We start from the raw sequence: 12,100 nt of genomic DNA, 5'->3' as shown, positions 1-12,100 counted from the left end.
GTTTATTAGCTAAAATCTTAAACATAACTAGGTAAGCAAAGCTAAGAGAACTCTGTGATTTTAGTGAACAAAGCCACTTTTGGAAGGATGCAACAGCCACAGGATCTGCAGCAAGGGAAGTGGCAGAGCTGTGCAGCTGGGGGAGGGCTGGCAGGGACAGCAGAGGAAACGCTGCCTTTTTTTGCTGGAAACCTTTACATCAGTTTGGTTGCTGATGGAGACACCTTTTGCTCTCAAGCACTGGAGTGTTATAAACAACCCTAAAGGCTCGCACCAGCAGACCTACCAAGTGCAAGCTCCCTAATAAAATGTTAGGGCCTAAGCCATGTAGCTCACTGTGTGAGCAGCCCCATCTGTAACAATCCCCACATGACTGGGGGATGCTTAATCTCCAACACCGAACCAACTCTAATTATTTAATAATAGTTTTAAGAACTTAATTAAATGCAACCAGATTTTGAAAAAGCCAAAGGAATTGATTGGAATTAAGAATGTTATGTAGCTGATGCAGGCCAGTCCTTCCTACCGGATGAGGAAACAAGGGTAAATAAACTGAACAAAATGTTCCACTCAGAGTGTGAGATATTAGGACAGACAATAATACATTGCTTTGCCCTTGCTTGTATCTTATTTCCTTTCCTTTTGTTCCGATTTTATTGCTGTGTGTACTAGATCGTGTTTTCCTTTGTGCCTCACGGGCTTCTCCTGTGTTTGCCACATCAGATTTGTCCACTCCGATTCTATTCAGTACCCAATTTCATCCAGTTCAAAACCTCAGCTCAGAATATTTTCCTTAATGGTTCAGAAATGATCGAAGCTTCCAATTTCACCTACAGTAGCCATTAAATAATAGCTAGTGGGTGTTGCACACCTCAATCATTGCTTTCCTCTTTTTTCTAACTGTCTTTTTTAGATATGCATCATGTTACACTTCTTGGTTTAAAGAAGAATAGTAATTTATGTGAAACTATTAAAGAAGTGGGGAATAGAAAATATCATTGGTAACAAGTTCTGGTTTAGATTTCAGCAGCCCTTTCTAAGCTGGCGCTCCATGTTAAACAAGCAGTCTAGCAACTCCTCAGCCGCAAACTGCTCCTTCCTCCCTCCAGGCCCCCTCTCCTTTGTGATGGCACAAGCAATTGTTTAGCTGCGAGATGAGCCCAGTCAGCAAATTGATCCTGAGAAGGGCTGGTCAATTCCTCACTTCAGTACGAATTTGTTTCCAGGTCCAGTTCACTGCACAGAGCCCACTCTGTGGCCACATGTGTGTTCTGGCACAGGGCAGAAAATAAAACCTAGGGGCTGAAAGGTAACCCGCGCTTTGCCGCAGCAAAATGGGTTTGTATTATATGCAAGTGGTCTGCCCACAGCCTCAGGAAGTACTGCAGGGTAAAGAGATACAGGAAGCTCATCGGACAGAGAACCGTTTCTCTCTTTGGGCTAGCTAATCCAATGGAAAATTTTGGAAAAGAAAATAATATATATTTTTGGAAACAGCATAATTATTAGACTTCATAGGAACAAACTGTCAGGACTATGAAGCTGGGTAATAAACTGCATTTTTTTAGGGAAGAATGTTGGAGTTTTACAGGACTAGGTATAACATACTGCATCAGGGAGGAATGCTTGCTGAAATTTCGGATTCCCTCTTATGAGGAAGGCCCCGTGCCTGTGTTCTTGGGAGTACCATTTACACGAGTGGTAGTCAAGCTGTTCATGGGTCTGTGGTGGAGGAGGAGGTGGAAATAACAACGTCAAACCTTGAAACAATCATATGCTATTTTGGGAGGAGGAAAAGGAAAGAAGGAATCCATGTTATGACAACAGATACAGAAAATATCTGTAAAAATATCTTTTTTAATATTAACACAAGTAACTGACACCATGCAGTGTATATAATTTATAAAGGGTAATACGAGTTTCAACAGGAACCAGAGACAGTCTATAAAACTGAGAAACTGCAAGAGTTAAATCAATGTGTAATAAAGCTGATAGAATCTGAATCAACACTCACTTCTTAGCTTTAAATGCTAATAATGTATTGATTTTTTTTTAATTATATTTTTTTACCCCAACAGTTCTGCCACAGAAAGAGATGAATGGTTAGAAGCTATCTCCAGGTCAATTGAAGAATATACAAAAAAGAGAATCACATTCAATCCTAGCAAAAGTCTTGAAGAGGTATATCACAGTGTTATTATTGTTTTGTTTCCTTTTTAAATATAAAATTTCCCAGCAGATGTCTAGAGATGCAAGAGGCATTTCATGATGAATAGCAAAACAGAATAGTAATTGATAAGAGAACAGGTGATGATAGAATAGAATGATGTTTCATAACATTATCTACTTCAGAAATTTAAAATGACTTCCAAAAAATCCAAACCATTTTTTTCAATTCTTTCTGTAACCCTGAGAACAGAAAGATGATATGAGAACATTTTAAAGATAGCAGCTATCTATATAAATAGGTTGGTAAAGCTTGGTAGTCACACAGTTTTTTTGAACTAATTAAGTACAGCTCTGTCATTAGGCTTGCATTATAGTGGTCACTGGTGAAATAGTAGATGACATTTAAGACCATGACATTTTATCAGAGAGGGCTTTCCAGTGTTATTAGAGTTAACATATAATCACTGATAAGTGTTTACCTTATTTTTAATCTCTGAATATAATGGTACTCTGCCTGTGTTCTCTTAGGCAGATCCAGAGAAGCAGGAAGAAGATAGCCCACTAGGATCAAAAGCTCCTATCTGGATTCCTGATACTAGAGCCACTATGTGCATGATCTGTACAAGTGAATTCACGTTGACGTGGAGAAGGCATCACTGCAGGGCATGTGGAAAGGTTGGGCAATTTTGTAATTAGCTTTTCTGTTAGTCATTCCAGTTCTTTGTATGACAAATACAGCCTGGTTGCACCATGGCTACTGTTTCAGGGAACACTGTACTATGAAACAATTGTATGGATCAAAAGCAGCATGCTTTTTAGGGTAAAGTGTTTTGAGTGACCAATTAACCTGGTACGTGATACTTATTTTGCATTTGGGGATATTATTTATGTTTGTCTCCTGCTTCTGCAATTGTGTAGTACAAACCAAGAACGTTAGTTGAAATGTTCAAAATATCTTCCTCGCTATTTTTTTAAGATAAATAATGAACTTTTTTTTTTAAGTTTGTACTGAATTTATTTTATATTTATCTCTTATGAAATGCAGACATATCTAATGATCCTTTGTTTTCTTGTGTTAACAAAATGGGAATACAGAATTCAACGCAGTTCAGCTATCTGTTTTGCAGAAAAATTTTCAAAAGAGTAAGGAGTACTTTTAGTTATTCCTTTAAAAGCTTCTGAATGTAATAGTTAAGTAACACAGTATGCTTAGTCCACTCTTCATGGTTTATTAACAATGATTTATGACTTGTGTAATTGAGTGTTTTTTTCCTAAATTTTTATAGTTTAGAGGAGGAAAGAGCAGCATGTTGAACATAAGAACAAGCCAAGGCATTAAACCATTTTCAGTGTAAAACAGTGGTTCTAAAATAGAGGTTCTGTTATGGGCTTAACTACTGAAGCAAATATCTTCGAGCATTTACAGGTGATTTACAGGTGCATATCATGTACAGTAATGGGCTGTAATTCATTTATTTGTTTCCAGATTGTCTGTCAAGCTTGCTCATCAAATAAACATGGTTTAGATTATATGAAAAACCAGCCAGCAAGAGTATGTGATCATTGCTTCAGAGAGCTACAAAAACAAGGTAAAGAAAATCTGCACAAACTGTCTCATTTCTATGCCCCGTTTTAACATAATATGAGTGTGCCTCATCTTTACTGCTGGATTTGAGTGCCTAGTTCTTCTAGGGCCTGAAAGGCTGTAGCCATCTGAGGTTAGAGGTTACAGCACCTCCCAGTGAGGTGGGTGCCCAGTCCCATCTCTCTTTTGAGATAAATTGTTGTATTCAAAGACTTGAGTATAGGTTACACAAATAAGGCATGAACATGGAGTGAAGCAGTTCGCTGCCCACCCCTCTGGCAGAAGCGCCAGGTCAACGCAAGCTTTCAATGGTGTCTGAGGAAATCAGTGATGCCCTAGTGAAACACACAAGCCATGGCTTCCAGCATGCTGGTAGTGTCCGTTGTTATGGGGAAGTGGGAAGCAGCATCTCCAGTCCTCGGAGTGGGTGTGGGAGCCTGTGAGGATGGATGGGGCAGGTGGATTGCCTGGGCTGCATGCAGGTCTTTGCATTGGGCACTAGGGGCTGCTGTGCTGCAGGCAATTACAGGTCCTTCTCTCTGGGAAAATTGCTGCTGAGCAGGTGCGGTACAGCTGGCAACCCAATCACGTTTCTGTTCTGCTTGTTAAGAGCCTCGTCATGTTCAGGGACAACTCAAGAAGGGGGTTAATGAAGCTTAGGGCAGCCCTTCTCCTTCCAGGTTGGACTGGAAAATAGTAGTGTGTGTCCATAGAAAGAGGGGTTTTAAAAGAATGAAGCGTTGCAGAAGTCTTCCAAGAGAAGTGAAGGAACTGCCAGCTGCAGTGGAGAAAAGCATAGCACACATTCTGGAAATGGGAATGAGCTAGAACCATGTGCCTGTGAGGTAGCATAATGCTGGAAGAGAAGCTCTACAGCATCCATGCCGTCCATACTGGGGAAAGAAAAAAAAAAAAAACAAAACAAAACAAAAAAAAGGCAGAAGATACCAGATATAGAGAACTGGAAGACAAAGTGTTGAGGAACAGAGGTAAAATACAGACTTAGCTGCAAAGGACTTCCCTTAAAAACTTGGTGGGTTTTTTAAGACTTGAAGTTTTACTCTGCATGGGGGCAAAGGCATATCAACATCAACAAAACAAACTTTGGAAACGAGCAAGACCAATCTGTTTAGTTTTATTTATTTATTTTTCCTTCCTGCTGTGGGTTTGGGGATTCTAACTCATGGTGTTGATGATAATACTGAAAAGTTAATTCAACACTGAATTTAATGTGATTAGGTGTTACATTTGACACACTGTAATCAGAATACAATATCAGCTGATTTTTTAGCAAATAGTCCAAGAATCATTGCTTCTGTATATCCATCTGTTATATGGAAGCAATATATTCATCCTATGCATTTCAGATAACCAATGCACTCCTAAAAGCGGATCTCCAGTCAACCATAAATCTCCATCAAGTGCCTTGTCTACAGTATTACAAAGTATTCCCTCTGGAAGAAAGCAGAAAAAAATTCCTGCAGCTCTCAAAGAAGTAAGTGCTTTATTGATCAAAAGTCATTATCAATGTTAACAACAGAAAATAATTCCATATATTAACTGTCTTTAGAATCCAAAGTCAAAAGTCACTTTTAACAATGATTTGGGCCTCAATTTTACATCGACAGGATCCTCAGCTATGGAGCTATAAACTACATATACACATATGGAGCGTATAAACTGCATAAGACTGTGATTTAGATAGTCTGGAATTGTAATTTCTTTCTTGCTTCCCTGTGTTTCAAAGAAGAGTGATTTATCTCTGCACCAAGAGTAATTTAGAAGACTCCCACACCAACTCATCTGTCAGCTTACAATTAGAAAATATAGAGCTAAACTGCCAGCCTACATTGGAGGTCTTGGGAATGGGAGGAAGTAATTTGCCTTCTTATATAGGAACGTGTGTTTTGCAGATGTGTATGGGTCTCAGTGTTTCAGCCCTCTCATCCTGTTGCATCCAATTTAAGTTCCAATTCTTAGTGACTGCAGAAAGCTCTCTTCCAGGCAGAGAGATGGTGGCCAATGAAATTGTTTTTCTTTTAGCCATCTGAATTAATTACCAATATTAACTTGAGATGAGGATAGAATTTGTCTTCGACAGAACAGGGTTCTGAAGGTCTGTTTTTAAAAAATCTGTACTGGAAAAACCTGGACAAATGTATACATCCTCTTGGGTTTCTTTTCATTTCAGGTTTCAGCAAATACAGAAGACTCTACAATGAGTGGCTACTTACACAGATCTAAGGGCAGTAAGAAACCATGGAAACACCTATGGTTTGTTATAAAAAACAAGGTGCTATACACATACGCTGCTAGTGAGGTAAGAGTTGACCTCTTAGAAATCAAATATCCAGTGATAATACTGTATTTGTAACAATCGCTTATTTTTATCACCTAGAAACAGGCTATAAAGTTAGATCACTTATTAGTAATCAATCTGATTGCAGTATAGTAGTTTGAAGAGGCCCAGTGAGCTTGGTGCCATAATACACTGATAAATCTGTGGTTTCTGATTCAAGACTTAGCTTTGAGTACCTCTGCACTGCACACCATTGCACAGTTATAGGTATGTTCTGAGTCAGTTGAATACATGGGGATGTGTTCAGATGCAGCACACTGGAAGAATGGCAAAGCCAACATTATAAAACAACATTATAAAAGCATCTAGAAATACCTTGTTTTGTAGTTCCGTAAGGTATTTTGAATGCATGGAAAATGAGCAAACTAAATCTATTGACTTCTCCTCAGACTGTCTCCTCCAGCCTGGAGTTATTTAATAAACAGTGCTGCAGCAGAAAATAAGAAACGCATCTTACCTAATGGCATTTGCTTATTTATTTAGAATGTTCAGTTCTACTGCAGTACGGAATAATGGAATAATCCAACCAATATATATAAACTCTGTCCATCCCAGCTTGTGCTGAGTATGCTGTAGTTTTATCAAGTAGGGCTGGAAAATCTTTTAAAATATATATATTTTTTATTTTTTATTAGAAGTTATAGCTTGATGTTACTCTTGAAAGCTGTAATATACAAACCCTGTGTTTAAAGGTATTGTCATCCCTCACTTAAATGGTAAGGCCCAACTTATTCTGACCACAGAAGGAATTACTCTTCACCCCCACTCCAGCCCTACTCAGTATTTTTTTCTGATTTGAGGGGGCATTTGTGTTCAGAGTTGCTATTGGGTTGCAGTGCTCCAGTGCCAACCTTTATTTTAGCACTTCTGAACTACGTCCAGAGCCTGTGATGTTACTCCCACCAGAATATCGGCAATAGTAAATAACCAAGTAGTTCTAAGAATATCGTAATTATGTGCAAAGTAACCCCTTTTGCACAGATTTGAAAAAAACAAAACAAAACAAAAAAAGCATTGTCTCTTCTGACAGTCAAAAAGGAAACCTGAGCAGCAACTGTGAAGACAGGCATATTAGGCCATGACAGTCACCTTAAATTGTCTTTTGCTTGGCTTCCCCTGAGACACCAGCCTTCCAGAGTAGCTTCAATTTGCAGCTAACCATTACAAAATTAGCTCTTTCCAATTTTCTTTAAACTGAGAAATATCCATCCTTCTTTTTCATTCATTCCAGCAAGGTGGTTATTTGGAGAGTCTCAGGGGCAGGTGTGGTGGCTGGTCCAACATAGTCTTAGCCAGGAAATCCCATTTAAGCCACTTTCAATGATGCCAAGTGATACAACAATTAGCGTTCAAAAGAGCACTTTATGAGGCATAAGGACATAGATAGGAAGATAGATTGCCTTACTTGACTGTTTTCCAACTTCAAGGAATGCTGTTTTCATAGGATACTACCATTTTAGTGTTAAGGCCATTACCAAAGTCTTCACCTGATGTATCAGTGTCTGTGCACATTCTTTGATTATTTTATGTATACATTACACATAGAGTAAGGTCCTGCAGAAACCTTGCAAGACCTTGCCTAATTGCAAAAGAATATTTTGGAAATTGCACAGGATGAAAATATTTCTTTTCCCCAAAATGCTACACACTGTCTTTATTAATCAAAATATAAGCGCATTGAAGAAGGAAGTAATTGAGATGAATGAGAAAGGCAAAAGGCTGCATTTTAGCCATGTTTTTAAATTAAATGAAGAGAAGCTAAAAGGCATAAGTTCTGTTCTCACTCTTTTCCTAGCCAATCACTTTTGAACACTGAGCAACTTCTTTTTTTCCATCCATTTAACTTTCAGCATCATAAAGCAAAATGAGTTTAGCCATCAAAACCATCTGGAGTGAGACTACAGTACTTGAGACCATAAGCTACATCCATTGCTCCTCCTTCTAGCATACTTAATGCAGCTAAGAGCATCTCATGTCCCTCTTAAGACATGAAAACTTACTAAGGTTGTTGGTGGAGTGAGTATTAGGCTAGATGGACTTCTGGTTTGTGGCCAGATGGTGCCTGATTTTATGATATATGAGGTCCTTTCTGAGCAGAATGATGAGATTATACAGTGACAGACAAGGTAGATGCTATAAGGAGGGGAAAAAAAAAAAAAAGAGCAACAGCAGTATTGAAGTCTGTGTGGTTTTGTTATTTTCCTGCATGGACTATTTAAAAAACAAACAAACAAACAAACAAAAATAGTAATTTGTGCATGAGTACTTGTAACAACTTGTTTGCCGTATAATGTGTTGCAATGGTAGGGTGCATGAATATTGTCTAAATGTATTGTTGAATATATCTTACCAGCTCTAATTTTGTCTTGTTCAATTTTTTTCCTCCCTAAAATAGGATGTGGCAGCACTAGAGAGCCAGCCTTTACTGGGATTCACAGTCAGTGAAGTCAGAGATGAAAACTCAGAGTCTAGAGTGTTCCATTTATTGCACAAAAACACTTTATTTTACATATTCAAAGCAGATGATCCCCATTCAGCTCAAAAGTAAGAAATTATTTGAATTAATTCCTCTTACTTTTTCCAGGAAAAAATGTTTTAGAAATCATAAATGTTAATATTCATGGATTAAGTATATGTACAGTAGGTGCATATTATATAAGCAGATTTTTTTTTAATAAATTGTTTAAACACAGGTCCTGGTTTCATTAGCACTTCTGAAAAGGCAATCAAAACAGACTGGAATTGGGTAAAACATTGTGTTTTGGTTTTGTTTTTCTTTAAATTAAGATGCAGGCTTCTTAGACCCAGGAAAGTCTAAGATAAAATACAAAGTCCTTCTTTTTCATAGCCTATTCCATGATCTCTTTACCTGGTCTGCTCAAGTGAAAAGTGAATGCTTTACCTTTGTAGAAATCTGCAAAATGTGTTCAAAAAGCTGACTGGTCTGTCCCTGTTTTTATTTTATTTCCAGCTCTAAATTTTGATTATTTTTAGTGAATATATGGAACTAAAATAAGTGAAACCTGAAAAATTAAGGTACAGAAGTGTGAACCGTGTTTGCAGATGTGCGTGAGCATCTAGGCGTGCTTAACATTCATACAAGCTGCTTTAAGTTCTGCTGCTGTGTCTGAATTTGGACTCATATTTATCAGTTTATATACTGTGTTTATTTTATATAAAGTAACCTTGAAATGTGCTCATTAATTAGTAAAAATAAAACAAACCAAAAACCCCACGCTATTTGCTATATGAATCATGGAGTAAACTAAAAAATGAGCATGCAAGCAATAAATTTGTCTTGCCTACATACCTAGTGTATCTGATGGATTTCAATGCAATTTTCTCAAGTGACTTTTACATTAATAAAATAGATTTCGTTGGCCAACTAGTCCATTATTACTACTTATGCATTCAAATTGCTGTAGGTATAGTTTTGTGCAAATAGGGATGTTCTAAAAAAAACAAACCCCAAAGTACCTATGACAACTGGAAATTTTGAACAGTGGAGAACATACTTAATGATACTTCTCTACACACGGTCTTCATTAGATTGTTGGGGGAGCGTTTTGTCTTGCAGATGCATGCAAATAGTTCATTTTCCATTAAGGCAGTATTTTCTTCTTTCTGCTGCATCCTCGTTTGTACTATACAAAACAAAACTATTCTTTGTGGTTTTTTCTTATTCTTTTTTTTTAATTAAATTTTTTTTTAAATTAAAAAAAAAATCCTTTTTTTTTTTAATTAAATTTTTAATTATTATTTTTTTTAATTAAAAAAAAATATCCTAAGGCCTCCAATAGCTTTGTTTTCCAAATCAGACAATGGCTTTTGCAATCAGAAGGGAAAATGGCAATTGAACGTGGTCTGTTTTACGAGGTCTTTTTTACTGATTTTACATTAGGTACCTTAGATTGCAAGCATTCTCCAAGTATTTAATGGACTTAGTAGATTTATGCTAAACTTGCAAAATAAATGCTGTTTTGATAGCATTAAAAGAAAAAACAACACTCTGTTGGCCTGTTTTCATTAGGGGATACTGTTTTTTTTTTTTCTTTTAGGGCCAAAGAAATATCTGATGCACTTTTTTTAAGTGCAGCAATAAATTTTAATGGATATTTATTTTTGCTGAGCTTTGAAATTTTTTAGTCCTGTACTATGTTCAGTGCTGAAACTGTTTATGAATTTGTTGTACTTTTAGTCCATAGAGCCTTTTAGTTATGTTTAATGAATGTATGACAGTGGAAAACATAGTGAGCCCTAAAAAGTAACGGATGGCAATTTGAGCTATCAGCATTTGCTCTATCATCAGTATGTGGGCCCCTTAACTTCACATGCGCACAATTCAGCCCTCACTCAAAAGACGGAATTAAAATTATTAAGTTTTTTACTGTATTTGTCAGTGTAGTATCAGAGTGCTTCAGAATCATTGATTTTTGCAACATTTTTGCATCCAAAACACTGATTGTTTGCAGGTTTTGCAGAAGGTGAGGATGTTTATCACCCTTGTAATCAAGTAGGAGCAGCCAGCATATCCTTAAAATAGATACAAGTAGAAGTGTCTGAATGTTAACTCTGAAGTTCCAGGTTGAGGCGCCTGGCATCAGCAGTCTGGGACTTCCCTCCCTTACACTGGTATTTTCACAGGTACAATGTGCAGGGTACCTGTTAATATGTGGTTTAGTAGTAGTACATATTGTGTGTGTGAATATGGGGAAAGTTTCTTAGAAACTCTGTCATCGTGCCTCCACTCAGCCCATGTTCCCTGCAGCTTCCTCCCTCAGCCCCAGTAGTCCTTCAGGATTGCCCTTGTACCAGGGGCAAAAGCAGCAGGCCTGGGCTATGCAGACAGCTACCTCAGCTCTTGTAGTGCCCTGATGCATCCTAGATCATGTTTGCAGTGATACTACAGAAGGGCATATTGCCATTTTTAAAAAAAAGGTATATGTTATGAAAACCATGTTATTAAAGTTGATGTAACCTTGGCTTTTCCTGCTTTTTGAACACTTGATTCCCCAGCTTCATTTGTTCTTTATGCATGTAACTTCATTATGGGAAAAAAAAGTCACCTGGCCTTGTACTGATACTTGATGTTTTTAGCAAGCTCTGTAGTAGGTTTGAACTCGTTGGATAGATTTCTGGCATTTGCACTAACAGAACAACTGGTAATGGAAGCAGGATGTTACTTGCTGTGTGAATCTGTAGGGGATGGGCAGTGTGACTTGTGGTTTTACCAGCATCTTCATAACACTGTTTAATTTTCCAACAGGTGGATAGAAGCTTTTCAAGAAGGCACAATATTGTAGCAGCGTCAGCAAGTCTGAACCAAAATGTCCAGGGATGATGGTAAAACAGAGTACAGCAACTGTTGCAAGAAAATGAATCCTGCCATGTCAATCTACAAAAAAAATGTATATTTGTCAGCATTAGGGTTTGATGCATTTTTAGTGTAAGGTAATATTTTTAAAAAGACTTGTGTGTATTTCTATGTTGATACAAAATGTGTTATTTATTAAATTTCAATGTTTACTTTAATGGTCAAAATTGTTTGTGAGGTCTGCATCGAGGTCCAAACTTCCCTTGTTTTCAGAATGATAGGTCTGTGAGTCAACATACTCCTAAAGTTTGTACTTTTTTTTTTTTTTTTAAACAACAATTCATTTATTGCAATTGTGTAGTTCCTCATGATTTGTATATAGGTCTTGAGTTGCTGATACTCAGCTTGCAGTTTAACAAAAACAGATCAGAATAGGAATTTCAAAGATTTTGGATATTTGTTGGCTATGTAAACTCCTTTATGAGAAGTTGCATGATAAAATGCTGCTCCTTTTCTTGAACGGTAGTTGAAATCTTGCATACCAATTAAAACAGTACAATAAATTCTGTATCACAGAAGCAATTACCTAGTACAGCTCAATTATGAAAGAAGAGAAAATGGACAAATATTTTAAAACAGACTTAGCAATTACAGAGAGAAAGCAGTAGAGCTT

At 37.2% G+C, this 12,100-nt stretch overlaps 1 protein-coding gene across 1 annotated transcript in view; it reads left to right on the top strand.

The window, feature by feature from the left end:
• FGD6 (FYVE, RhoGEF and PH domain containing 6) overlaps positions 1-11,654 on the top strand; it is a 68,570-nt gene extending 56,916 nt beyond the window's left edge. Inside the window, exons 15-21 of the mRNA XM_084535754.1 lie at positions 2,079-2,181; positions 2,698-2,844; positions 3,656-3,758; positions 5,122-5,249; positions 5,946-6,074; positions 8,509-8,657; positions 11,380-11,654. Of these exons, the coding sequence (XP_084391880.1) occupies positions 2,079-2,181; positions 2,698-2,844; positions 3,656-3,758; positions 5,122-5,249; positions 5,946-6,074; positions 8,509-8,657; positions 11,380-11,416 (796 nt within the window). The 3' untranslated portion in view covers positions 11,417-11,654. The remainder of the gene's footprint in view (positions 1-2,078; positions 2,182-2,697; positions 2,845-3,655; positions 3,759-5,121; positions 5,250-5,945; positions 6,075-8,508; positions 8,658-11,379) is intronic.
• The last annotated feature ends 446 nt before the right edge of the window (positions 11,655-12,100 follow it).

The sequence above is a fragment of the Aythya ferina genome (genome assembly GCF_964211825.1).
Source record: "Aythya ferina genome assembly, chromosome: 1".
Taxonomy (NCBI): domain Eukaryota; kingdom Metazoa; phylum Chordata; class Aves; order Anseriformes; family Anatidae; genus Aythya; species Aythya ferina.
This window is presented reverse-complemented; position numbering and strand designations above follow the sequence as displayed.